Source organism: Lolium rigidum, chromosome 7 (genome assembly GCF_022539505.1).
Source record: "Lolium rigidum isolate FL_2022 chromosome 7, APGP_CSIRO_Lrig_0.1, whole genome shotgun sequence".
NCBI lineage: Eukaryota > Viridiplantae > Streptophyta > Magnoliopsida > Poales > Poaceae > Lolium > Lolium rigidum.
In genome coordinates, this window is record NC_061514.1 from 113,436,392 (window position 1) to 113,463,565 (window position 27,174).

Consider the following 27,174-nt stretch of genomic DNA (forward strand, 5'->3'; position numbering starts at 1 on the left):
GGGCGACCATATTTTCATTTTTAGCGTGCCCAAACGGTTTTTATTTGTGAAGCAGCTACATGAGGCGCATTTTAGTATGACATGAAACCTCCGTGCGATGATAGTAGACCACCTACGCACCACCTATCACATGGCATGTACACACGTTAGCTATTTGAGAACCCATGCGGCTTCCGGCGGTGTCCCGCCGATTCCGCTGGAAACTGACCAGATTTGAACTAGGGCTCAACTATCCGTCACTCCAGAAATTCCGGAAAAAATGTTTTTAGTTCTACGATGCATCATTATATGTGCTAATTTTTGTCCGTTTAGTTTGTTCGCGAATGGGTGCACCCGCACGCCCGGTACGGCAATACCGCATGTCCCGCGGTCCCTGTTTTGGCCAGATGGCAATTTGAACGAAGTAAAAAAAAATCCCACGGAGCCGCGTGGCGTCATTTTATATGTTATGGTAACTATTCCGTTTGTCAAAACTGGGATACGACAATTATTTTGAAAAAACCCTTCACGAAAAGAGCTATCACGTCCGAAGTTCTATGGATTTCAGGGGAAATGAGGTGGGAAACGGTCTCGGCACGGCATAGTTTCCCGAAACAAGGTCATATTTGGCACGTGTGTGGGCCCTAGGATGGGAAGCAAGACCCCGGATGCGGATTTCTAATCCGACACACGGGCGAACATCATTTCATTTTTAGCGTGCCCAAACGGTTTTTATTTGTGAAGCAGCTACATGGGGCACATTTTAATATGACGTGAAACCTCCGTACGATCATAGTAGACCACCTACGCACCATCTATCACATGACATGTGCATGCATTAGCTTTTTGGGAACCCATGCGGTTTCCGGCGGTGTCCCGCCGAATCCGTTGGAAACTGACCGGATTTGAACTAGGACTCAACTATCCGTCACTCCAGAAATTCCGGAAAAAATGTTTTTAGTTCTACGACGCATTATTATATATGCTAATTTTTGTCCGTTTAGTTTGTTCGCGAATGGGTGCACCCGCACGCCCGGTACGGCGATACCGCATGTCCCGGGGGTCCTGTTTTGGCCAGATGGCAATTTGAACGAAGTCAAAAAATCTCACGGAGCCGCGTGGTGTCATTTTATATGTCATGGTAACTATTCCGTTTGTCAAAACTGGGATACGGCGATTATTTTGAAAAACCCTTCACGAGAAGGGCTATCATGTCCGGAGTTCTATGGATTTCAGGGGAAATGAGGTGGGAAACGGCCTCGGCATGGCATAGTTTCCCGAAACAAGGTCATATTTGGCACGTGTGTGGGCCCTAGGATGTAAAGTGAGATCCCGGGTGCGGATTTCTAATCCGACCCACGGGCGACCATCTTTTCATTTTTAGCGTGTCCAAACGGTTTTTATTTGTGAAGCGGCTACATGGGGCGCATTTTAGTATGACATGAAACCTCCGTGCGATGATAGTAGACCACCTACGCACCACCTATCACATGACATGTGCACGCATTAGCTTTTTGGGAACTCATGCGGCTTTCGGCGGTGTCCCGCCGAATCCGCTGGAAACTGACCGGATTTGAACTAGGGCTCAACTATCCGTCGCTCCAGAAATTCCGGAAAAAATGTTTTTAGTTCTACGACGCATCATTATATGTGCTAATTTTTGTCCGTTTAGTTTTTTTGCGAATGGGTGCACCCGCACGCCCGGTATGGCGATACCGCATGTCCTGGGGGGCTGTTTTGGCCAGATGGCAATTTGAACAAAGTCAAAAAAATCTCACGGAGCCGCATGGCATCATTTTATATGTCAAAGTAACTATTCCGTTTGTCAAAACTGAGATGTGGCAATTATTTTGGAAAACCCTTCACGAAAAAAGCTATCACGTTGATGGCGTGTAACTCACACGTTCGTTGGGAACCCCAAGAGGAAGGTATGATGCGCACAGCAGCAAGTTTTCTCTCAGAAAGAAACCAAGGTTTATCGAACCAGGAGGAGCCAAGAAGCACGTTGAAGGTTGATGGCGGCGGGATGTAGTGCGGCGCAACACCGGGGATTCCGGCGCCAACGTGGAACCTGCACAACACAACCAAAGTACTTTGCCCCAACGAAACGAGTGAGGTTGTCAATCTCACCGGCTTGCTGTAACAAAGGATTAACCGTATTGTGTGGAAGATGATTGTTTGCGAGAGAAAACAGTAAAAACAAGTATTGCGAGTAGATTTGTATTTCAAGTATAAAAGAATGGACCGGGGTCCACGAGTTCACTAGAGGTGTCTCTCCCATAAGATAAAAGCATGTTGGGTGAACAAATTACAGTCGGGCAATTGACAAATAGAGAGGGCATAACAATGCACATACATATCATGATAAATATAGTGAGATTTAATTGGGCATTACGACAAAGTACATAGACCGCCATCCAACTGCATCTATGCCTAAAAAGTCCACCTTCAGGTTATCGTCCGAACCCCTTCCAGTTATTAAGTTGCAAAGCAACGGACAATTACATTAAGTATGGTGCGTAATGTAATCAATAACTACATCCTCGGACATAGCATCAATGTTTTATCCCTAGTGGCAACAAGACAACACAACCTTAGGGGTTTCGTCACTCCCCAGGTGTCAATGCAGGCATGAACCCACTATCGAGCATAAATACTCCCTCTTGGAGTTACTAGTATCAACTTGGCCAAAGCCTCTACTAATAACGGAGAGCATGCAAGATCATAAACAACACATAGGTAATAACTTGATAATTAACATAACATGGTATTCTCTATCCATCGGATCCCGACAAACACAACATATAGCATTACAGATAGATGATCTTGATCATGTTAGGCAGCTCACAAGACCCAACAATGAAGCACAATGAGGAGAAGACAACCATCTAGCTACTGCTATGGACCCATAGTCCAGGGGTGAACTACTCACTCATCACTCCGGAGGCGACCATGGCGGTGTAGAGTCCTCCGGGAGATGAATCCCCTCTCCGGCAGGGTGCCGGAGGAGATCTCCGAGAATCCCCCGAGATGGGATTGGTGGCGGCGGCGTCTCTGGAAGGTTTTCTGTATCGTGGTTCTTCGCCTCAGGGGTTTCGCGACGGAGGCTTTAAGTAGGCGGAAGGGCAACGTGGGGGGCCACACGAGGGGCCCACACTATAGGTCGGCGCGGCCAAGACCTGGGCCGCGCCGCCCTATGGTTTGGCCACCTCGTGGCCCCACTTCGACTCCTCTTCGGTCTTCCGGAAGCTTCGTGGCAAAATAGGACCCTGGGTTTTGATTTCGTCCAATTCCGAGAATATTTTTTTACTAGGATTTCTGAAACCAAAAACAGCAGAAAACAGCAACTGGCTCTTGGGCATCTTGTTAATAGGTTAGTTCCAGAAAATGCACGAATATGACATAAAGTGTGCATAAAACATGTAGGTATCATCAATAATATGGCATAGAACATAAGAAATTATCGATACGTCGGAGACGTATCAAGCATCCCCAAGCTTAGTTCTCGCTCGTCCCGAGCGAGGTAAAACGATAACAAAGATAATTTCTGAAGTGACATGCCATCATAACCTTGATCATACTATTTGTAAACATATGTAATGAATGCAGCGATCAAAACAATGGTAATGACATGAGTAAACAAGTGAATCATAAAGCAAAGACTTTTCATGAATAGTACTTCAAGACAAGCATCAATAAGTCTTGCATAAGAGTTAACTCATAAAGCAATAAATCAAAGTAAAGGTATTGAAGCAACACAAAGGAAGATTAAGTTTCAGCGGTTGCTTTCAACTTGTAACATGTATATCTCATGGATAATTGTCAACATAGAGTAATATAACAAGTGCAATATGCAAGTATGTAGGAATCAATGCACGGTTCACACAAGTGTTTGCTTCTTGAGGTGGAGAGAAATAGGTGAACTGACTCAACATAAAAGTAAAAAGAATGGTCCTTCAAAGAGGAAAGCATCGATTGCTATATTTGTGCTAGAGCTTTTATTTTGAAAACATGAAACAATTTTGTCAACGGTAGTAATAGAGCATATGAGTTATGTAAATTATATCTTATAAGTTGCAAGTCTCATGCATAGTATACTAATAGTGCCCGCACCTTGTCCTAATTAGCTTGGACTACCGGATCATCGCAATACACATGTTTTAACCAAGTGTCACAATGGGGTACCTCCATGCCGCCTGTACAAAGGTCTAAGAAGAAAGCTCGCATTTTGGATTTCTCGCTTTTGATTATTCTCAACTTAGACATCCATACCGGGACAACATGGACAACGAGATAATGGACTCCTCTTTAATGCATAAGCATGTGGCAACAATTATTATTCTCATATGAGATTGAGGATATATGCCCAAAACTGAAACTTCCACCACGAATCATGGCTTTAGTTAGCGGCCCAATGTTTTTCTCTAACAATATGCATGCTCCAACCATAAGGTGGTAGATCTCTCTTACTTCAGACAAGACGGACATGCATAGCAACTCACATGATATTCAACAAAGAGTAGTTGATGGCGTCCCCAGAAACATGGTTATCGCACAACAAGCAACTTGATAAGAGATAAAGTGCATAAGTACATATTCAATACCACAATAGTTTTTAGCTATTTGTCCCATGAGCTATATATTGCAAAGGTGAATGATGGAATTTTAAAGGTAGCACTCAAGCAATTTACTTTGGAATGGCGGATAAATACCATGTAGTAGGTAGGTATGGTGGACACAAATGGCATAGTGGTTGGCTCAAGGATTTTGGATGCATGAGAAGTATTCCCTCTCGATACAAGGTTTAGGCTAGCAAGGTTATTTGAAACAAACACAAGGATGAACGGTGTAGCAAAACTCACATAAAAGACACATTGTAAATATTATAAGACTCTACACCATCTTCCTGGTTGTTCAAAACTCAATACTAGATATTATCTAGACTCTAGAGAAACTAAATATGCAAACCAAATTAGCAAGCTCTAAGTGTTTCTTCATTAATGGGTGCAAAGTATATGATGCAAGAGCTTAAACATGAGCACAACAATTGCCAAGTATCAAATTATCCAGGACATTTTAGAGTTACTACATGTAGCATTTTCCAATTCCAACCATATAACAATTTAACGAAGAAGAAACTTCGCCATGAATACTATGAGTAGAGCCTAAGGACATACTTGTCCATATGCTACAGCGGAGCGTGTCTCTCTCCCACAAAGTGAATGCTAGGATCCATTTTATTCAAACAAAACAAAAACAAAAACAAATCGACGCTCCAAGCAAAGCACATAAGATGTGACGGAATAAAAATATAGTTTCAGGGGAGGAACCTGATAATGTTGTCGATGAAGAAGGGGATGCCTTGGGCATCCCCAAGCTTAGACGCTTGAGTCTTCTTAGAATATGCAGGGGTGAACCACCGGGGCATCCCCAAGCTTAGAGCTTTCACTCTCCTTGATCATATTGCATCATACTCCTCTCTTGATCCTTGAAAACTTCCTCCACACCAAACTCGAAACAACTCATTAGAGGGTTAGTGCACAATAAAAATTAACATGTTCAGAGGTGACACAATCATTCTTAACACTTCTGGATATTGCATAAAGCTACTGGACATTAATGGATCAAAGAAATTCATCCAACATAGCAAAAGAGGCAATGCGAAATAAAAAGCAGAATCTGTCAAAACAGAACAGTCCGTAAAGATGGATTTTATTAGGGCACCAGACTTGCTCAAATGAAAATTCCCAAATTGAATGAAAGTTGCGTACATATCTGAGGATCACTCACGTAAATTGGCTTAATTTTCTGAGTTACCTACAGAGAATTAGACCCAGATTCGTGACTGCAAAGAAATCTGTTTCTGCGCAGTAATCCAAATCTAGTATTTACTTTACTATCAAAGACTTTACTTGGCACAACAAAACTCAAAACTAAGATAAGGAGAGGTTGCTACAGTAGTAAACAACTTCCAAGACTCAAATATAAAACAAAAATACTGTAGCAAAATAACACATGGGTTATCTCCCAAGAAGTTCTTTCTTTATAGCCATTAAGATGGGCTCAGCAGTTTTAATGATGCACTCGCAAGAAATAGTATTTGAAGCAAAAGAAAGCATCAAGAGGCAAATTCAAAACACATTTAAGTCTAAAATACTTCCTATGCATAGGAATCTTGTAAATAAACAAGTTCATGAAGAGCAAAGTAACAAGCATAGGAAGATAAAACAAATGTAGCTTCAAAAATTTCAGCACATAGAGAGGTGTTTTAGTAACATGAAAATTTCTACAACCATATTTTCCTCTCTCATAATAATTTTCAGTAGCATCATGAGCAAACTCAACAATGTAACTATCACATAAAGCATTCTTATCATGAGTCTCATGCATAAAATTATTACTCTCCACGTAAGCATAATCAATTTTATTAGTTGTAGTGGGAGAATTCAACAAAGTGGCTATCATCATATATAGGAGGCATATTGTAATCATAAAATAAAATTTTCTCCTCAATGCTTGGGGGACTAAAAAGATCATGCTCATCAGAACCAGCTTCCCCAAGCTTAGAATTTTCCATAGCATTAGCAACAATGGTGTTCAAAGCATCCATAGTAATAACATTCCCATTAGCATGCATATAAAGTTCCATGGGTTTTTTAATTCTCTCTTCAAACACATCATGTCCTAATTCAAGATAAAGTTCATAAATATCTCTCATATTTTTGTTGTTTTCCATTATGCTTAACTAGTGAAATAAAAACATGCATGATATTAAGTAAAGTAAAACAAGTAACTAATTTTTTTGTGTTTTGATATAATGCAGCAAACAAAGTAGTAAATAAAATAAAGCAAGACAAAAACAAAGTAAAGAGATTGAGAAGTGGAGACTCCCTTGCAGCGTGTCTTGATCTCCCCAGACAACGGCGCCGTAAAAGAGCTTGATGGCGTGTAACTCACACGTTCGTTGGGAACCCCAAGAGGAAGGTATGATGCGCACGGCAAGCAAGTTTTCGCTCGGAAAGAAACCAAGGTTTATCGAACCAGGAGGAGCCAAGAAGCACATTGAAGGTTGATGGCGGCGGGATGTAGTGCGGCGCAACACCAGGGATTCCGGCGCCAACGTGGAACCTGCACAACACAACCAAAGTACTTTGCCCCAACGAAACAGGGAGGTTGTCAATCTCACCGGCTTGCTGTAACAAAGGATTAACCGTATTGTGTGGAAGATGATTGTTTGCAGAGAAAACAGTAAAAACAAGTATTGCGAGCAGATTTGTATTTCAAGTATAAAAGAATGGACCGGGGTCCACGAGTTCACTAGAGGTGTCTCTCCCATAAGATAAAAGCATGTTGGGTGAACAAATTACGGTCGGGCAATTGACAAATAGAGAGGGCATAACAATGCACATACATGTCATGATAAATATAGTGAGATTTAATTGGGCATTACGACAAAGTACATAGACCGCCATCCAACCGCATCTATGCCTAAAAAGTCCACCTTCGAGGTTATCGTCCGAACCCCTTCCAGTATTAAGTTGCAAAGCAACGGACAATTGCATTAAGTATGGTGCGTAATGTAATCAATAACTACATCCTCGGACATAGCATCAATGTTTTATCCCTAGTGGCAACAGCACAACACAACCTTAGGGGTTTCTGTCACTCCCCCAGGTGTCAATGCAGGCATGAACCCACTATCGAGCATAAATACTCCCTCTTGGAGTTACTAGCATCAACTTGGCCAAAGCCTCTACTAATAACGTAGAGCATGCAAGATCATAAACAACACATAGGTAATAACTTGATAATTAACATAACATGGTATTCTCTATCCATCGGATCCCGACAAACACAACATATAGCATTACAGATAGATGATCTTGATCATGTTAGGTAGCTCACAAGATCCAACAATGAAGCACAATGAGGAGAAGACAACCATCTAGCTACTGCTATGGACCCATAGTCCAGGGGTGAACTACTCACTCATCACTCCGGAGGCGACCATGGCGGTGTAGAGTCCTCCGGGAGATGAATCCCCTCTCCGGCGAGGTGCCGGAGGAGATTTCCAGAATCCCCCGAGATGGGATTGGCGGCGGCGGCGTCTCTGGAAGGTTTTCCGTATCGTGGTTCTTCGCCTCAGGGGTTTCGCGACGGAGGCTTTAAGTAGGCGGAAGGGCAACGTGGGGGGCCACACGAGGGGCCCACACTATAGGTCGGCGCGGCCAAGACCTGGGCCGCGCCGCCCTATGGTTTGGCCACCTCGTGGCCCCACTTCGACTCCTCTTCGGTCTTCCGGAAGCTTCGTGGCAAAATAGGACCCTGGGTTTTGATTTCGTCCAATTCCGAGAATATTTCTTTACTAGGATTTCTGAAACCAAAAACAGCAGAAAACAACGAATCGGCTCTTCGGCATCTTGTTAATAGGTTAGTTCCAGAAAATGCACGAATATGACATAAAGTGTGCATAAAACATGTAGGTATCATCAATAATATGACATAGAACATAAGAAATTATCGATACGTCGGAGACGTATCACACGTCACGTCCGGAGTTCTATGGATTTCAGTGGAAATGAGGTGGGAAACGGCCTTGACATGGCATAATTTGCCGAAACGAGGTCATATTTGGCACGTGTGTGGGCCCTAGGATGGTAAGCAATACCCCGGACGTGGATTTCTAATCCGACCCACGAGCAACCATTTTTTCATTTTTGGTGTGTGTGAAAGCCATGAAACCTCGAACATTATAGCTCATTTATAAGAAAATTTATTTAGGTATTCGAAATATTCCATTTTTGATATTTTTCTATGATAGATCTTGTTTTTCTGCAAAATTTGATATATTATACTTATTTTTCTCAGTTAGAATAATTTAGTTATGCTTTTTTGAAGACTGTCGTTGAGAAATAGGAAAAAGCTATGCCGACGGTTTAACCGTCGGCACAGTTCTGTAGTGGAAAAAAAAAGGAAAAAAATATTGTGCCGACGGCCAGACTGGTCCTGTGCCGACGGCCAGACTGGTCCTGTGCCGACGGCCAGAACTGTGCCGACGGTGACCGTCGGCACCTCCAGCCTGTACCGACGGCCAATTTAACGCCGACGGTCATCCTCGTCGCCGCGCTCCGGAGGCTACTGTGCCGACGGCCCTGACATTTGGCCGTCGGCACATCGCCTGGCCGTCGGCGTACGGCAATTCTCCCGTAGTGTACGGAAAGTCAAGGTAGGGTTTATTGTCCACCGTCCCTACTTTCTCGAGTCTTCTTTGTTGTTACTTGTGATTTGTGAACTACTCGTACCAACTTAATCTCATGGCAGATGAGCAACTTGTGAAGCTCTTGACCAGCATATATAATCGCCGTCGAACCGTGAGATAACATTATTATGCAGTTCTTTTCAGGCCTATATATATGTGGTGCCAACTGCCAAGGAAGCCTATGACACAGAGCGAGCAGGCTGCCATATTTTTCTTCATTGCAGTTGATCACACTTTCGCACTAGGAGCATTGGGAATGCCAGGTCGCTTCGTCCTCCCGTTTCTCCTGCTGGCCGTTGCTTCCGGCGCCTATGACGACGCCGGCCAGCCACCCATAGACCGGAGAAGCTTCCCCGAGGGGTTCGTCTTCGGGACGGCCTCGGCGGCCTATCAGGTTTCCACAGCTCCACTTGTCTCTCATCTCGTTACTGATCAACTCATGGCTGTAGCGTTCATTAGCCGCTAGCCGGCTGGAGATCAAGTCTCACACGAACTCCAAATGGATAGTGCTGTAGGTAATGCATGATAAGGGCAAGAACAACTAATTTAACGAACCGGAAGCATGAGTGCCAAATAATGGAAGAAATTTGTACTGATCCTTGATCTCATGCAAGAAGTGATTTGCTACTCGACATGATATTGCAGTACGAGTGTGGTGCAATGGAGGGGGGAAGGGGACCAAGCATATGGGACACCTTCGCTCACCGACACCTAGGCAAGAATATCACTTGTCTGAGCAAAATGTTTAGAGCTCTTTTACGGTGATTGGCAAGGAACTTTGGTTCCGTCTAATCGAATTTTGGTTTCATCTATTGTAATTTTTCGTGACCATTGATTAAATTTGTGATAAATTTTCTGTAAGTTCTATAATAATATGACACCGCAAAAGAGCTCCCGAACGGACTTTTTAATCAGTGTTCAACAAAAAATCAGAATCAGATCGGAGGATTTGATACATCTCGATAGAGGATCCTGGTACATCTCGATAGAAAACAAGGAGCGCCCGTCGCCGCCACTCAGCCGCCGCTCCGCCGACGCCGCTGCCCCGCAGCTGATGCCGCCGCCACGCAGCCTCGCAGCCGACGCCACTGCCCCGCAGCCGACGCCGCCGCCACGCAGCCGCCGCCCGCAGCCGCTGTTAGCAATAAGCCATGTCCGGCGTGGTGGTGACCGGTGTCCGTGCACCAGGTCGAAGTCCATGGCAGGCACGTAGGTGTGGCGCGTCTGTGCGCGTTAGTGTGTGTTGTGTCTGTAAGTGCACGAGTCCGTGCTCGTGTGCGTTTAGGTCTAGGAGCTGGTTACATGCTGGGTCGCGATCGTGTGGCGTCGGAGATGGACGCAGCAGGCTCAGCGGAAGTTGCCCAAGTCTTGCGGATGAGTAGTTGCTCCCGTTGGAAGTAGACTGGGACGTCCGGGGCGTGCGCATGGTGAGCGCATCATGCGTGGGTGCTGCGTTGCCCAGGCTATAAAGCTGGCTTGTAATCCGTTCGTGTAAGTTGCAGTGTGAGTCTGAAAAAAGAGAAAACGAGCTCGGCTGTTTGTGCAGCAACGAGGAGAAAATTTCTACTGTCTCCATTGCCTCTTTTTCTACCTCCGTCCGTCCCTGTGAGTTAGCGAGCTAGCCAGTGCTAGCGCTGACACCCGCCACCCCGCAGCCGACACCGCCGCCCCTCCCCCCGTCGCGAGTCACCGCCCGGTCGGCCCGTCGCGGGGACTCACGGCCCCGACCTCTCCGTTGCCGTCGCGAGTCGCCGCCCGTCGGCCCACCTGCCTTCAGGTATGAAGCACTAGTAGATAAAAGATTCATCTTCTCATTTAACCTGCCAGCTAATCCCAATGTCACAGCAATCTTCTGATGTGCTTCCACTGAAACTCAGATGCTTCTTGTGTCGTTCATGCTACTGTAGGCAGTCCTAGAAAATAGAGAATAAACTAGTGATGAAGCTAACTTAGAATGACACACAAAGTTTTTCTTCTATTCCAAAATGGCAGCAGAAAAAAATAGGTGAAAATATAAGCTAGCATTAGATCATGAACTGCCCATGCAAATACAAACATAATATTGGCTTCACAGCTCAGAGGTATCTGAAATATGCGCAATGCACATAAAATCTATTAAACGGCATACATTTTATATAATTCAAAATGTAATATTAACTAAAAATGTAACTCCCTTGGAATATTTTGTTCTTTTGTAGTATTTTAAGACGACCCTTCCATTACAAGCATGACTACAATTGCAGCACATAGTAGGGCAAACATGACCAAATAAAACATGAGAACCAAAAGCTAAACCATGCTTTATAGTAGGAATATGAATCTTAACTTTGTGATATCTAAAGCAGTAAAAGTGTCCCTTTACAAGACAATTTCAAAATATCAGTGGATTACTTAGGTTCTCCGCGATGTACACCAAACATTTGTATTTTGTCATCGAAAAATGTTTTATAAGAATGTACTAGTGGATAGATAACTTAGACTGAACTGTACAGCTATTAGGCCACATATATTCAGAGTTTCATTCAAAAACGCCTTGGCAGCTCTGTGAATTTAAAAGGAAACAAGATCTTCAAAATTTCATTCATAAAGGCCCTGGCAGCTCGTATGATCAGCGATGGACTGGATTGTCACCGGTAGCCGGATCAAGCAGTCCAGCTGCTAGCTATGCCGCTTGGTCGCCAGCTCACGGCAGCTGGCTAGCCTCCCGCCAGTGGCGCCATGGATGGGGAATCAGGACGCACCGCTGACGAGCAGAAACACCCAGGCGACGAACTTAATCACTAACAGTTCGCCTCTCACGTGAGCTGGGCTCCTTAGTTGTGAAGTCCGCAGTCTTCTCCTTTCAACCATGTTGTCACAGATGGCTTCGCAACCATTGCATAATCTCGCAATTGTGGAATAAATGCCATCACGTGAGAATGATAGTGCAGGTTCAGTGTTACAAAAGCGGATTAAGCGCGAAGTCCTTTAGCCGCCATTATTCTGTCTGGGACATAAGAGGCCAGATAGTGAGACTATCTTGGATGCAGGAGCCAGGAGCTGAACTGGGGAACTTCTTTGGTCGCCAGTGTTGGTGCACACAAGCCCCAAATTTGCATCGGCGTTGTAATTTTGCATTGTTGGAATAGTGAGTAGGTGATATAGCTGTCAGATTTTGGAGGCAATGTAAAACTGGTAAACTTTTGGTGCTGATGAATTGAAACTTTGTAAATTTTTCTTTTGTCGATGGTAAAGCTGCTATATTGAAACTTTGTCATCACTTAACATCACAGTTCATGTCTTCTGTTTTGGAAGTAGATTTATATGCATTATGATATTCTACTTCTGTTTTAAATGTTCTGGGGCGTGAAGTACTGCAATGAACTTGTCCAAAGGGCATTGTGCAATCCGAGATTCTGTTCCGCTTTCGGGAAGCGTTGGGCATTCCCAAGATGCATAACAGCGAGAGTTGTGTCATGTCTCCACCAGATTTGTACCCAGTGTCTCCAAGCTCCTATCCTAGATTGAAGAAGAAAACATTTGTTATTCTATTTATTGGCATCTACCAATGGTTGCATTCTTGCACAATCAGAGCATCTCCACTCATCCTCGCCATATGGGCTCCTGCTCATTTGAAGATCTAATTAAAGTCAAAGTTTCATTATCTGCACTTCGACAGGTCATATTTTACCATGTAGCAGCATTCATCAGCAAATTTTATAATGTTCCATAATTGGCTGCATTTCTTGCACTGTAAGTGAAAAATTCCATTTCCTACTGTCACTACGTTCCACACCAAGAGCTGAATTTAAACCATATATTTCTAGAGAATTGTAGTTCTTGATCCTCTTTTGTTGATATAATTTCCCTTTGGAGCCATAAAATTTTGTTCTGTTACTCAAGTGCAACTACACTTGTCTAGATTTTAACCGTGTATTACAACGTTTGAACCATATGCTACAGTAAAGCATTGTGTGACGTTTCACTTTGTGACCAGGACAATAATCTGAACGGTTGCATCCCAAACTTCAGAATATGTTAATTAACTAACTTATATAATATCCAAAACATCCGGAGACCCCATGAAAATGCTGATACAAACGAGCTAACTGCAGTTCCCTCCACATTTTCTCATCCGAGCTTGGGACCGGCAAAGGCAGTGTTAAACTACAATAGTACAAAACACAAATTAGCAGACACGACCAAACACTTGGCAACTAAGTTTGAGTTTCCATGCATACATAACAAAACATAACTCTGGTGGAAGTTATCTTATCAAACAAGAAGTCAGTAAGGATAATAAACAGTATAATAAATATATATCATCAGCATAAATAACTTAACCTAAGGAAAAATAACTGATCTGAATGCCGAGAACAGAACACGACAGGAAATTGCTGGATAACTTTTTTACCGAGTATAATAGGTAATCATTAGATCAGATACAAGCTGCGACTTCATCATTTTCAAGTGATATTGTGATCAGCAATGGAACATATGGAATAGTATACAAGGCGAACTTTCGGCATACGTTGCAGCAGTGAAAGTTATGAACTCCCTTGAAGGTTGTGGATCACGGCAGTTACAGAAGGAGTTACTCTATTTTACTTGCGAAAACACAAATTCTCTTTTCCACATGCTTGGTAAACCAAAAGTGGTTATGTTTACCAAACTACGTTGAGAAATTTTATGACACTCCCAAGTTAAGGGGTGAGTTTGAACTACGTGCATGTTATGTCTTCCGAGCTGTTTTGTTTTCTGAACTTCTTATCTTGCTACAGCTTGAGGTGCAGTTAAGATCCGGCACCCATATCTGCTACTACTGCCGGGCGCCTGCCTGGAGCACGGCTGAGCATGAAGGACAATTTACCATGAAAAACCTGGGGTTGTGGAGCAGGAGTCTGATACCGAATCACGTGCTCCGGTTTGCGATCAAGGACTGGAGGTCCGGCAGCAGATGATAATGTTGCAGATTGATGAGTTTCTTTTTTGTTAGTAAGATTCGAAGTTTTTGCTACATCTTGCACAGAACTAGTCTTGGAAAATAAAGATTTTGTATCATGCAGCTATATAGAAATGTGAATAAAAAATACTTTCAAATGTTGCGCAAGATTCTCAATGAACCAAATGGGTCACACTTTCAAAGAAAAGATGTCAGCAATGCAGTGGTTTTTGGAACCAGAGCTTGGCATCAAACTGATAAACTCATTAGAAACTACAGGGACACTATCATGGTTCAGCTGAAATTGAAAACAGAAAACACACTTCCTCTTGTAAAGATAAATGCTCTCATTCCTTGTGTGGCTGATGACTTTATGCAAACTAGACTGGCTTGTGCCTAGTCGCTACTTAAATTCAGAACGAGCTTGTGAAGAACTTAATGTACTGATGCAGTTCTTCAATGGATGTCAGTTTGAACTCTCAGTTTTAGACCAGAGGTTGTGGCAACACAAAACTTCAGAATCATTTTCAGTTCGCAAACGTAGCATACGTGGAACAGGGCATCCATCGAGAAATTGATGAAGAAAGGAGAATGTTGCGCAGGCTGCTGTCGCTAGCTCCGGAGGCAGGCTGTTGTCGCTAGCGCAGACAATCTGCCCTCGGCAACGGCTACTGGCGCAGAGCGCCCAGCTGTGTTGCCGCTGCAGATGGTCAATAATGGAGGCCAGGCTGCGGTGACGTCGCAAGGTGAAGAGGAGAGGGGTGTTGTCGCGGCACGCGAGGAAGTGGAGGATGACGCGGAGACCATGCTGGCTGAGCGCGCTGGGGAGATCAGGGTGGGCACCGTGGTGGTCCTCCCGTCTCCATGCCGTGCGCTGCCGCCACCAAGCACTCCGTGCTCGCTCCCTTCTGTCGTTGAGATGCTGCCTGGAGCGGTTCCCGCGCTGCCTCCCTTGGCCGTGACAGTTGGGCCTCTGGATGCGCTGGCGGGCCTCTTCATCCCTGGGCTAGTGCTGGGCCTTGATGCGTTCCGTCCGTGTCTGGCCCAGGTGGATCGACAGAGGCCTCCGGAGACCCTCGACGAGATGGGCCCCACGCTGCTTCTGGAGGATGCATCTGGGCTGGTGGTGGAGCCAGCATTACTTCATGAGGTTGTTTCTGCGGCCTCTGGCGCGGATGAAGAAGATGTGGACGAAGAGATTCTGGCTGACACTCTCCCACCATCACTTCCTGAGGTTGTCTCTGCGGCCTCTGGGGCGGATGAAGAAGACGTGGACGAAGAGATCCGGGCTGACACTCCCCCCGTGCTCGACTGTCCAGACACGGAGGCGCCTCTTGCGCTGGCCAGGGGTGCCTTGCCGGTGAGCAGGTTCGCTACACCACCTCTGGTGTTTCACCGTGCTCGGCTGGCAATCCCTACGAGACCACAGGTTGCCCCGGCGAGGCCGCGTACCCTTGGGGAGTTCCTGACAGCGGCGAAATCACGCTCGGACGCCCTGATGCAGACCCCAGCTGTTCGACGGAGACTGCTGGCGCTGAACTTCCAACCACGACGTAGCTCGAGGATCGCGAGACAACCAGGTGGCATGAACATGGAGATGAAGGCGGTCAGAAACTTGATGCGCAAGCTGGGACTGATCACTGGGGATGAGGCGCCGTCGGAGGCTGCCCTGGAAGCCTACCACAGGATGTTCGAGCTTCCGATGACAGATGACATGATCGAAGCGATAGCACAGCTGTACGGGTGGACGCTGGATACGATCAGAGGGTGCTCCCCTCCGCTCCTGGGGGTGTCGGGTGGTCGCCTCATCGCGGCTTGACCCCGAGGTGTCTTACGGGTGTTGCAGTAGTTCCTATGTCGTACGAACCAAAACTGTTTATATGCAATGTGCGAGGTCTGAATGACCGCGCACAGCGCACGGGTGTTAGGAGTGTAGTAGGCACCACGGGTGCATCGATTGTATGCCTTCAGGAGACTAAACTAGCGACTGTAACCCTTGCTATCGTAATGGAAACACAAGGAGCAGATTTTGATGCTTACATTTGTTTGCCAGCGGATGATACGCGGGGTGGGGTGATCATGGCCTGGAAGAGCAGGTTGGTGCAGCTTGACAGCGCACATGTGGACGTTAATAGTGCCACGACCAAGGTGACCCCCTTGGGTGGGGTGGCGCCATGGTGGTGGTTGACCTGCATGTATGGCCCGCAGGATGAGGCTGACAAGATCGCCTTTCTTGCCGAGCTTCGTGCCATTCGTGCGGCCCACCCTGGGCCATGGGCCCTGTGTGGGGACTTTAACATGATCTACCGTGACGAGGATAAGAACAATGGTAACCTGAATCAGAGGATGATGGGACGATTTAGGCGCTTCCTGTATGACTGCGAGCTCAAGGAGATCTACCTCCATGGGCGACGCTACACGTGGTCGAACGAGTGACAAACCCCCACCCTCGTCAGGCTCGACAGGGTGTTTGTCACGGCGGCATGGGAGGAGCTTCACAGCAGTTGCTCCTTGCACTGTCTTGCGACGGTTGTGGCGGACCACTGCCCCCTCCTCCTCGACTGTACCACTCAGTCCACGGGGCGGAAGCGTTTCCAATTCGAACGCTTCTGGCTGAAACTAGATGGGTTCAGCGAGGTGGTGCAATCCGCGTGGGAGGTGATTGATGGGGACCCTGACCCCTTTCGCCGGCTCACCGCTAAGCTGAAGCGTACGGCGCGCAGCCTCATGAGTTGGAGCGACAAGAAGATTGGGTGTGTTAAACTGCAGCTGATGACAGCGCGGGAAGTGGTGCTGAGGCTGGACGTGGCCATGGAATCACGACCGTTATCGCCTGACGAGCGTCGACTCTGGGCCCGCCTGAAGCAAGCCTACTTGGGGCTCGCCTCCCTCGAGCGCACGATGGTGAGGGAAGGGGATGCTAATACCGCCTTCTTCCACCAACACGCATCATACCGCCGGCAGAAGAACGTCATTCACAGTCTCCAGGTTGAGGGTGCGGTCGTCTCTGACCACGCGGCCATGGCCGAAGCCTCCTTCACACACTTTGAGGGGCTTCTTGGCACTACGGTGGATCGGCAGTACTCGCTGGACCTGGACTTCCTGGGCACACACTCAGAGGACCTGTCCGAGCTAGAAGTTGCGTTCACCGATGGGGAGATCTGGGAGGTGGTCCGCCGCTTGCCTCACGGCAAGGCGCCGGGACCAGATGGCTTTACGGCTGAGTTTCTCCAGAGCTGCTGGGGAACGGTGAAGGCGGACTTCATGGCCGCGTTTGATAAGTTGTTCACGATGTGCGGGCGCGGGTTCCAGGGTCTGAACCAGGCCCTCCTAATCCTGCTGCCCAAGCGCCCGGATGCGGCTGCTTTGGGTGACTACCGGCCAATTAGCCTGATCCACATCTTCGCCAAACTGGTGGCGAAGAGGTTGACTTCTCGCCTGGCCCCTCGGATGGAGTCGCTGGTGGATCGCAACCCAATGCGCGTTCATTTGCAAACGGTGCATTCACGACAACTTTATGTTGGTTCAGCAGACGGCTAGATTCCTGCATAGGATGAAGGAGCCACGGGTGATGCTCAAGCTTGACATAGCCCGGGCCTTTGACTCCGTCTCTTGGGGGTTCCTGGTGGAGGTCCTCCGCAAGATGGGGTTTGGGCCAAGGTTTTGCGAACTGGTGGCCATCCTCCTGTCCACGGCTAGTACAAGGGTGATTCTCAATGGCGAGCCAGGCCCCCCCCATTTGGCACAGGAGGGGCTTGAGACAGGGGGATCCAATGTCGCTGTCGTTGTTCATGCTGATCATGAACACGCTCAACCGAGCACTGACTAGGGAGATCGAGCTGGGGATCCTGCGCCGCCTGGCGCGGCGGGAGTTGGCCACGACGGTTTCGCTTTACGCGGATGATGTTGTCATCTTGTGCCATCCGGATGAGACAGAGTTGCGCGCTATCCGCGGCATCCTTGAGCTCTTTGGACATGCCTCGGGTTTGCATACCAACTTCGCCAAGTGTTCCATCTCGGCGATTGCCTGCACGGAGGAGGTGGCCACTGCCGCGGCGGGGTGATGGAGTGCCAGTTGGCACCATTCCCCGTCAAGTACCTCGGCATCCAACTCTACATCCGCCGGCTACCGGGTGAGGCGTTCCAGCCTGTGGTGGACCGACTAGCTGACAAGTTACCTACCTGGAAAGCATCTATGATGCCCAGGGAAGGGCGCTTGGCGCTGGTTAGGTCGGTGCTGGCAGCCATTCCGTTGCATCAGCACATGGTGCTAAGCTTCAACAAGAAGGCGCTGAAGCAGGTCAACAAGATCTTGCGAAGCTTCCTTTGGGCCGGCAGGGCAGAGGCCAACGGTGGCCACTGCCATGTCAACTGGTCGAGGGTGTGCCGCCCGCTGCGGTTTGGGGGTTTAGGGATCCCAGATCTCGCCCGCACTGCCATCAGCCTTCGGGTTCGTTGGCTTTGGAGGATGCGGACGGACCCCCAACGACCTTGGCGCGGGCTCGACATGCAGTTCTCGAAGATCGAGCTGGACGCCTTCGCCGCCTCCACTAATATGGTGGCGGGCAACGGCGAATCCGCTCTCTTCTGGGAGGACAGGTGGTTGGATGGCAAGTCCATCAGGGAGCTAGCGCCGGAGGTCTATGCGCTCATCCCCAAGCGCCGCAAGAAGCGGCGCACGGTGCAGCAGGCGCTGGTGGAGCGCAGCAGGATCTCGGACATCGAGGGTGCACCGAGCGCCTTGGCCCTATGGCAGTATGTTCAGCTCTGGACTAGGCTCAGGGACGTGGTGCTCTCCCCAGATCAGGACAGGTTGGTTTGGCGTTGGACGACGGATGGCCAGTACTCCTCCAGCTCCTGTTATGATGCCCTCTTCCAGGGGGCGATCCTATCAGGCTCCTGGAAGCTAAACTGGAAATCATGGGCGCCGCCAAGGGTGAAGTTCTTTATCTGGCTTGCTTGCCTAGATAGGTGCTGGACGAGTGAGCGTCTGGCGCGTCGGGGACTGCCCCACGCGACAAGATGCCCGCTGTGCGACCAGTCAGTGGAAACCATGGCGCACATTAGAGGTTCCGTCTCACAGATTTTGGTTTCAGTCCCGCATTTCTGGTTCCATCAGTTTAGTTCCGTCTATTTACCACCATAGGATCATGGTGGATGGACGGTTATTCAAAATGCCAATCATTGTAATACTTGTAAAATGTTTATGTATAACTTGGCCAGTAGTATATAGTCAATCTTTTGTGTAGCCATTTTAACTACTACAAAGTTCTTGTCAGATCAAGTGATCAACAACTATAAAATCAACAATTTTCTTCTAGTCCAAGAAAACAAATAAAACAAGAGTTTAGGAGGTTCCGCATATTTGAGGGATGGTGCGGAGTGTGTCGTTTCGTTTCTATGGACATATACAGGTGTGTAACATATCCATATTCAAAATAAATAATGCATTGTATAAGCTACGAAAAAACACAAAATTGCGCCTCAAAAAGACCAAAAAAAAACTCCATTTTACATCTCATGCTTGTTTTTTGTGTGTGTGTGAAGATCACATCTGAGAAGCTAAACTGATGGAACTTTGTACGCATACACTAGACATGCATTTCTCCTTGTATATACTTTATCGGACTCTTTTGTTATAAAAGGATACGATTTGTTTAAAAAACCGAGCTCCCGGGTGAACTGAAAACTTGCGAATGGATCCGAGAATCCCAACGCAGACAAACGATTGGCTAAATTCATCATAGAAGGAATCCTACATATATCATAGTACATATAACATGAATCTACTTGCGAACAAAAACATGGCTAAAGTGGACAACACAAACCATACCAACATCATCCTAAATCAGACAAGCAATACATTGCAAGTGCGGACAACACAAACCCTAGCAAAATCATGGTAGCTCAACACATTTGGGACAAACAAGAAACCAGAAATGTGGCACCCTAGCAAGATCATGATAACTCGGCACAATCGGGACTAACCCCTGCAACAAGATCAAACCCTACCCAAGATCTGATAACTCCTAACATAGATCTAAACATAACCGAGGTACCTGGGTGAGGGAATCCTTACTGTCATCGCCGGAGGTGAAGAAGTACACCAGGAAGAAGATGAAGCCTCCCAGATGCAGTCGTCGCCGCCGCCGACCGGAGATGTGTGCGCCTCTTACCTGCTTGCCGACGGGAGGAGGAGCTCGAAATTTGAGGGGAGAGTGGAGGATGGGGTAGAAGCGATAGAGCGCGGCGGGAGGTGATGGAATCCTTCCTGCCCCGCTTTTCGCTTTTCGCCGATGCGCGCCGCAGCTCCCGCCATCTCCCTCGTCGTCTCCGCGCGTGCGCCGAAGATTGCCTTTTGCATCAGCTTCATCCAAGATTTAGGTGGCTCGCTAGAAATACGGGTGTTCCTCCAGGGCTTGATGAGGGTGCTTTAATATCCGGTTCACGCAACAACGTAGACGAGGCTAGGCAACCAAACGAATCAAAAATTATTGGGCTGATGCGAGCCAAAGCGAGGCCATACAACCAAACGCCTCCTAGAGATCGACAACACTACTGAGCTTTTACAATAGTCACAAGTTCTATTAGGTGGAATTGCAGCAGTCAGCACAGCGAAAGTGATTATACAGAGCATCTCGTATAGGAGATCTCACCATCCTAGAAGTTCTTTGCCCCCACGGCGTCGACGCGGACTATGCACGCCGTGCGTCGCATCCAATGTCCCCGATTGGTGTACATAGAATCAATCTCGTCCAACTTCCGCTATCCCTTCGAGCCTTCTGTGGCTGCATTCACCTAAGTAGATGGGCGATTTATCACAGCAATGGTTGCATATGACTCAATATAGCACTAGGCGCCCACGTGATGAACAAAATTAGAGCCATGCGGAAAGTCCACGCAGAGTTTATTGTCCACCTTCCCTACTCCCTTGAGTATTCCTTGTTGTAACCGAGTGGAGGATTTTGGCTGAGATACTATCGTGTGGAAGCTCGCCAATGATGGTAGCTACTCAAGAAAATTGGCGTACCTTGAGTGCATCTAAAGTGCAGTTTTTTCATTGGTTGATCCTACAAAATCGGGTATGGACATCGGATAGGCTCACACAAGAAAATGACAAAACTATGGTCTTTGCAAGCTTTGCAATCAACACTATGAATCGATTGCCCACCTTCTATTCAAGTGCCATTTCTCAACCTGTGTTTGGTCCAATTTAAAGTCTTGGCTTGATCTACATGACACTGACCCATCAAGTTGGCAGGGTTGTTCGTTCCGTCAAGAATTGGAGAATTATATATGATGATACACAAGAGAGGGCTATCAAAAGAGACAATGGCCTTGCTCGCAATGCTTGTCCTTTGGGAGATTTTGAAGGAAATAAACGCCTAGGTTTTCCGTAACAAACATGTGATTGTCACTATGCTTGTTTTGAAAATAGAAGAGGCGGCAGCTATGTGGTGCCTTGCCGGCCATAAGGCTTTAAGTAATGTATAATGCTGCAAAAGTATACCTCTCTTGTATTTGTGGTCTCTCCCTTTTTTAGCCAAGATGGGGGTTGTAAGACTTCTGAAAAACTTCTCCTTAATCAGTGAAAATGGTAAATCTTTTTCCTTGTTTAAAAAAATATGAATATCAGAAAAAATTGAAAAAAAATATTAATGTACCAAATGATTTATCCCACAAATATGGATAATATCAATTTTAAATACGTTTATTCTGAGTTGCACAAAAATGACAAACATGTGGATCTAAAATGTATATTTTAAAATCTTTAAATTTGGGTTTTGTTATTTTTGTGTAGCACACGATACAATGAATTTCGCACTGAAAGTTTTAGATCTAGGGAACCAAAAATACTTTGCTTGAACAGCCAGCCTAATCTCAGGGCATGGTAGATGCGGTTAGCTAGCCGCGTGCATTCTAACCAACCTAATCGTCGTCGATCGGTGAGAACATTATTGTGCAGTTAATTTTAGGCGTATATATATGTGGTGCCAAGCCTATGACACGGAGCAAGCAGCCATATATCAGCTGATCGCACATTCGCGCACCACCTTGGTTCTAGGAGCATTGGTGATGCCAGGTTGCTTCGTCCTCCCGTTTCTCCTGCTGGTCGTCGCTTCCGGCGCCCATGACGACGCCGGCCGGCCACCCATAGACCGGAGAAGCTTCCCCAAGGGGTTCGTCTTCGGGACGGCCTCGTCGGCCTATCAGGTATCAGGTTTCCACAATTCCACTTGTCTTCCATCTCGTTACTGATCAAGTGATCAGCTAATGGCTGTAGCTTTCATTAGCCGCTAGCCGGCCGGAGATCGTCTCGCAGGAACGCCAAATGGATAGTGCGCTGTAGGTAATGCATGACAGGGGCAAGAACAATTAATTAAACGAACTGGAGGCATGAGTGCCAAATTAATAAAATCAATTTGTACTGATTCTTGATCTTAAATCAGTGCTCAAAATTAAAGGATCACATGCATGCATGCATGCACGCATGTGTATGTTGTTTTGTGTAAGTGATTAACTACTCCACATGAACGCAGTACGAGGGTGGTGCAATGGAGGGGGGCAGGGGACCAAGCATATGGGACACCTTCACTCACCGACATCCAGGCAAGCATATACATCTGCTAAACGAAACTTATATCACTTGTGTTAGCAAAAGTTTATGTATATCTTGGCCAGTAATAGAATATAGTCAACCTTTTGTGTAGCCATTTTAACCACTCCAAAGTTTTTGGTACATCAAGTGATCAACAACTATAAAATCAACATGTTTTTATTCTAGTGGAAAAAACAGACAAAACAAAAATCAAGGAGGTTCCACGTTTTTAAGAGATGGTGTGGAGTGTGTCGTTTTAGGTCTTTGTCTCTGGGAAGCCCGGATTTTTTTTAGCAAATGTTCAAAAATGATATTTAGAAGTTTCGAAAAATTCTGAATTCGCTTATAAGGATATATACAGCTGGTGTGTAACATAAATTTATTTAAAATAAATAATACATTGTATCGGCTACGCAAAAAAAAAAACGATGAAAGTGTGCCAAAAGACCAAAAAGCTCGATTTTCCATCTCATGTTTGTTTTTTGCGTGTAGATCACATTGAGAAGCTTTGTTGGCGGAAACTTTACGCACATTCTAGACATGTATATCTACCTGTATATACTTTATCAGACACTTTTGACTTATAAAAAGATAGGATTTGAAAAAACCAACATCCCTAGTACACCCCATCTTAACGTGTAATTGACAACTAGGTCTCTATCCCTGATTAACAATAATGTAAATATAGATGTAACAATGAAGTTAAAGTATGTTGCCTCTTAAAAAAATATTATAATTAAAATAATCAATTAATATTTTCCTTGCTATACTGACAAATGGTGTTGGCAGATAAAATTGCTGACAAAAGTAACGGGGACGTGGCAGACGATTCCTACCACCTTTACAAGGTAGGATACAGTGTTCTAGTTTGGTTGTACTGCTTATTCGTGGGATCCTTAATTTAAAGAATTTTCGTAAAACTTATATATATATGCTGAAAATTTTAGATTTAGAGCACACACAATCACAGTATCGTCAATATTCAGTTCCAATCCAGCGGGAAAAAAAACTAACACTGATTCAAACTTCCCAAAAAAAACGCAGGAAGATGTACGCCTCATGATGGATATGGGAATGGATGCATACAGGTTCTCTATCTCGTGGACACGAATTCTTCCAAGTATGACCATATATTTAAGCATTGATGCGTCCTCTCCTTTCTTGTTCTAGAGTAGAAGATTTTGCATATAATCCACATTATAATTAATTCACCACTTGTTCATACCGACCTCAATGTCTGAATACATGACAGGAGGAACTCTGAAAGGTGGGGTCAACAGGGAAGGCGTCAAATATTACAACAACTTGATCGATGAGCTCCTGTCCAGAGGTAAATACGTATAACTTCATTATTTATTATCCAATGCTTTTAACCTGCAAGTAGCATCATGTACATTCTTTATTTTCACTAGACGATCCTTAAGATTTTGAAATCTTTATATATTTGCAGGGGTGCAGCCATTTGTGACCCTTTTCCACTGGGACTCTCCTCAGACATTGGAAGATAAATATGGAGGATTTCTTAATCCTAGTATCATGTACATCGAAATTATCATTATTCCAGCCTGCGTACGGAAAATAACTAGCTGACAAGCTCATACACTGGTGCAGAAATGACTATAAGGACTATGCTGAAGTGTGCTTTAGAGAGTTCGGAGATCGAGTGAAGCACTGGATCACGTTCAACGAGCCCACGCAGTTCTGCGTTGGCGGGTACGCAAGTGGCACGTCAGCGCCAGGGCGTTGCTCGCCGTGGGAGAAGGGAAAATGCAGCGCCGGGGATTCAGGAAGGGAGCCTTACACCGCAGGCCATCACCTGTTGCTCGCTCATGCAGCGGTCGTCAGACTGTACAAGGAGAAATACCAGGTGACCTTTTAATCATCTTCCATCATCGAAGAAGCCGGACCCTTGATTATTTTGAAGTTAAAGTGAATCCACGAATGCATATAAAACGCAGGTTGTTCAGAAGGGGGAGATTGGAATAACTTTGGTCTCAAGCTGGTATGTTCCCTTCTCACGTTCGAACTCCGACAGTGATGCAGCGATACGCGCCATAGACTTCAATCTTGGATGGTAAATTCTCCTTGGGACTCGCACAAGTTTCACTGCCAAGGTCTAGAGAGAATTAGCAAACTGATCTTACTCCTAGGGATGGCCCTGTAGGTTTATGGACCCGCTCGCCAGAGGAGACTACCCCCAAAGCATGAGAGCATTGGTCGGAAACCGACTTCCGCGGTTCAGCAAAGAACAATCTGAACTGCTCAAGGGCGCGTTCGACTTTATTGGACTCAACTATTACACTTCGAGCTATGCTGGTAATCTTCCTCCACCCAATGGTTTGAAGAACAGCTACAATACTGATGCCCGAGCTAATGTTACAAGTGAGTTATGCATCAGTGGTGGTTTATTCTATCTACTTTTCTGTTCTTCGTTTACCGGTCGTCCTATATAAATGGTGATTTTTCAGCATACCGCAATATAGTTTGTGTATACTAATGTTTCCCAGTTTTGTACATGTGTCAGGTGTTCGGAATGGTGTCCCTATAGGTCCTCGGGTAATTTTCATGTTTTTTTTGTTCCCACATTATGTGCGTGGTAATTCACTTCAGTAAATAAGATGCATATGCATGTAGGCTGCTTCACCTTGGCTCTACGTCTATCCTCGAGGGCTTCGTGAGCTGGTGCTTTATATCAAGGATAACTATGGCAATCCTGCCATCTACATCACCGAAAACGGTGAGTATTTTCCTGTCCTAGAAAGAACCAAACTGAAACCTATCTGAAAACTAACTGTCTCTGAAATTTAGGCGTCGATGAAGCCAACGACAAGAGCTTACCGCTAGAGGAATCCCTGAAGGACTACGCCAGGATAGAGTACCACCACAAGCATCTTATTGCTCTGATGAGCGCCATAAGGTCGCCCAGATCAGCAGAGTCTGACATCATTAAAACTCTGTCAACAAGTTTCAAATCTGACATCACTCAAACTCTGTTAACAAGCTTCAAACCTGACGTTACTGACTTACAGGGATGGCGCAAACGTGAAGGGGTACTTTGCATGGTCGCTGCTTGACGACTTCGAGTGGTCGAGCGGATACACTGTGCGGTTCGGGTTAAACTTCGTGGACTACAACGATGGGCTGAAGCGTTACCCCAAGCTCTCCGCCCACTGGTTTAAGAAGTTCCTGAAGAGATGAAGTATTTTTCTGTTACAAGGAACACACAATATGCGAAGTGTGTGCTGCAATAAATCGTGATCTGAACACGAAAAATTAAAACAAATAAGTCATGTATCGAGTACCGAGTTGTAACTTGGGAAGATGAGTGAAGGAGGTGCTCTTGAAATAGTACAGTGTGTTGACGTTGTGGCTATCTAGTTGACTGATTTATTCCATGCATGGTTTTACTAATATCACGTAAAAACGACCAACCAGCTAGTTTTGAACATTAATTCTCCGCGACGACGTGATATCTTGCAAACGACAGGGAACCTCTGCCTCCCGGGTCGCTCGCGCCGGCGACAGCCAAACCCTAGGGACCACCCCACGCTCTCCTTCCTCCCTGGCGGCGCCCGGCCTCCGAAGGCGGAGGGCTGCGTGCGTGGCGCACCCCGACGGAGCTTCTTCACGCGGAGAGGCGACGTCGCGCGGATCGCGCGGCTGCGAGGCGGCGTGGTAAAGGAGCGGCGGATGCGGGCTTCGGCGCGGTGGTGCGGCACCAGGAGGCTGCGCGGCGCGCCATCTGGTGGCGGTGGCGGCGCGCCTGCTGGTGGCGGTGGCGGCGCCCGGGCCCGATCTGGGGCTGACCTGGGCGGGCCACGGCCACGACGCATCCATGTGACGTCGCTGGCGACGGGACCTGCTGGCTGCCCCTCCCGCTATCTCCCTCCTCCCACCCTCCTCCTGTCCGTCGCTGGTCGAGGTCGCCCGGCGTGCGAGCATGCGAGCAGCGGCGGCTGCTCTGCTATGCCCCGGCGAATCCCGGTGGCGGAAGCTACGGGCTAGTGCGGCGACGACCATTGTCCGCCGCGGCGCAGTGGAGGCACTCGCCTGCTCGACGCGCTCCGGCGGTGGCTGGCGCTGCACGGGTCGATGCCCCCTCCTACAAAGACAAGTTCCTAGGCTTCCCCCCTCGTGAAGATCTTCTCCGGCGGCATGCTTCGTCTATTCCGGTATGCCTTGCATCGAACGGTCTTCGGAGGTCCTCGTTCTTGGGTCGGGGAGAAATCCCTGCGCGGCAGCGGCCTACGCTGTCAACGGCGACGCCCGAGGGCGCCGTTACCTCTTTGGAGGCGTTGGCATGACTCTGATCGGACCTCCTCCTCGAGCACCGGGGGAAACTCCAGGTAGCGGCGGCATCTCAGCGCCGCTCCCTTCTTGAAGGCGTTGCCTTGGCTGCGAGTGGAGTACCAGATG

General features: G+C 46.8%; 1 protein-coding gene across 1 annotated transcript; it reads left to right on the plus strand.

Moving 5' to 3' along the window:
- The first annotated feature begins 22,235 nt into the window (after positions 1-22,235).
- On the plus strand, positions 22,236-25,956 carry LOC124674930 (beta-glucosidase 12-like). Its single transcript, XM_047210984.1, has 13 exons — positions 22,236-22,373; positions 22,700-22,769; positions 23,548-23,606; positions 23,803-23,878; positions 24,011-24,088; positions 24,209-24,296; positions 24,370-24,625; positions 24,717-24,832; positions 24,923-25,140; positions 25,283-25,314; positions 25,393-25,495; positions 25,567-25,675; positions 25,788-25,956. Exons 1-13 carry the CDS (start codon positions 22,236-22,238, stop codon positions 25,954-25,956), a joined length of 1,512 nt encoding a protein of 503 aa, XP_047066940.1.
- The last annotated feature ends 1,218 nt before the right edge of the window (positions 25,957-27,174 follow it).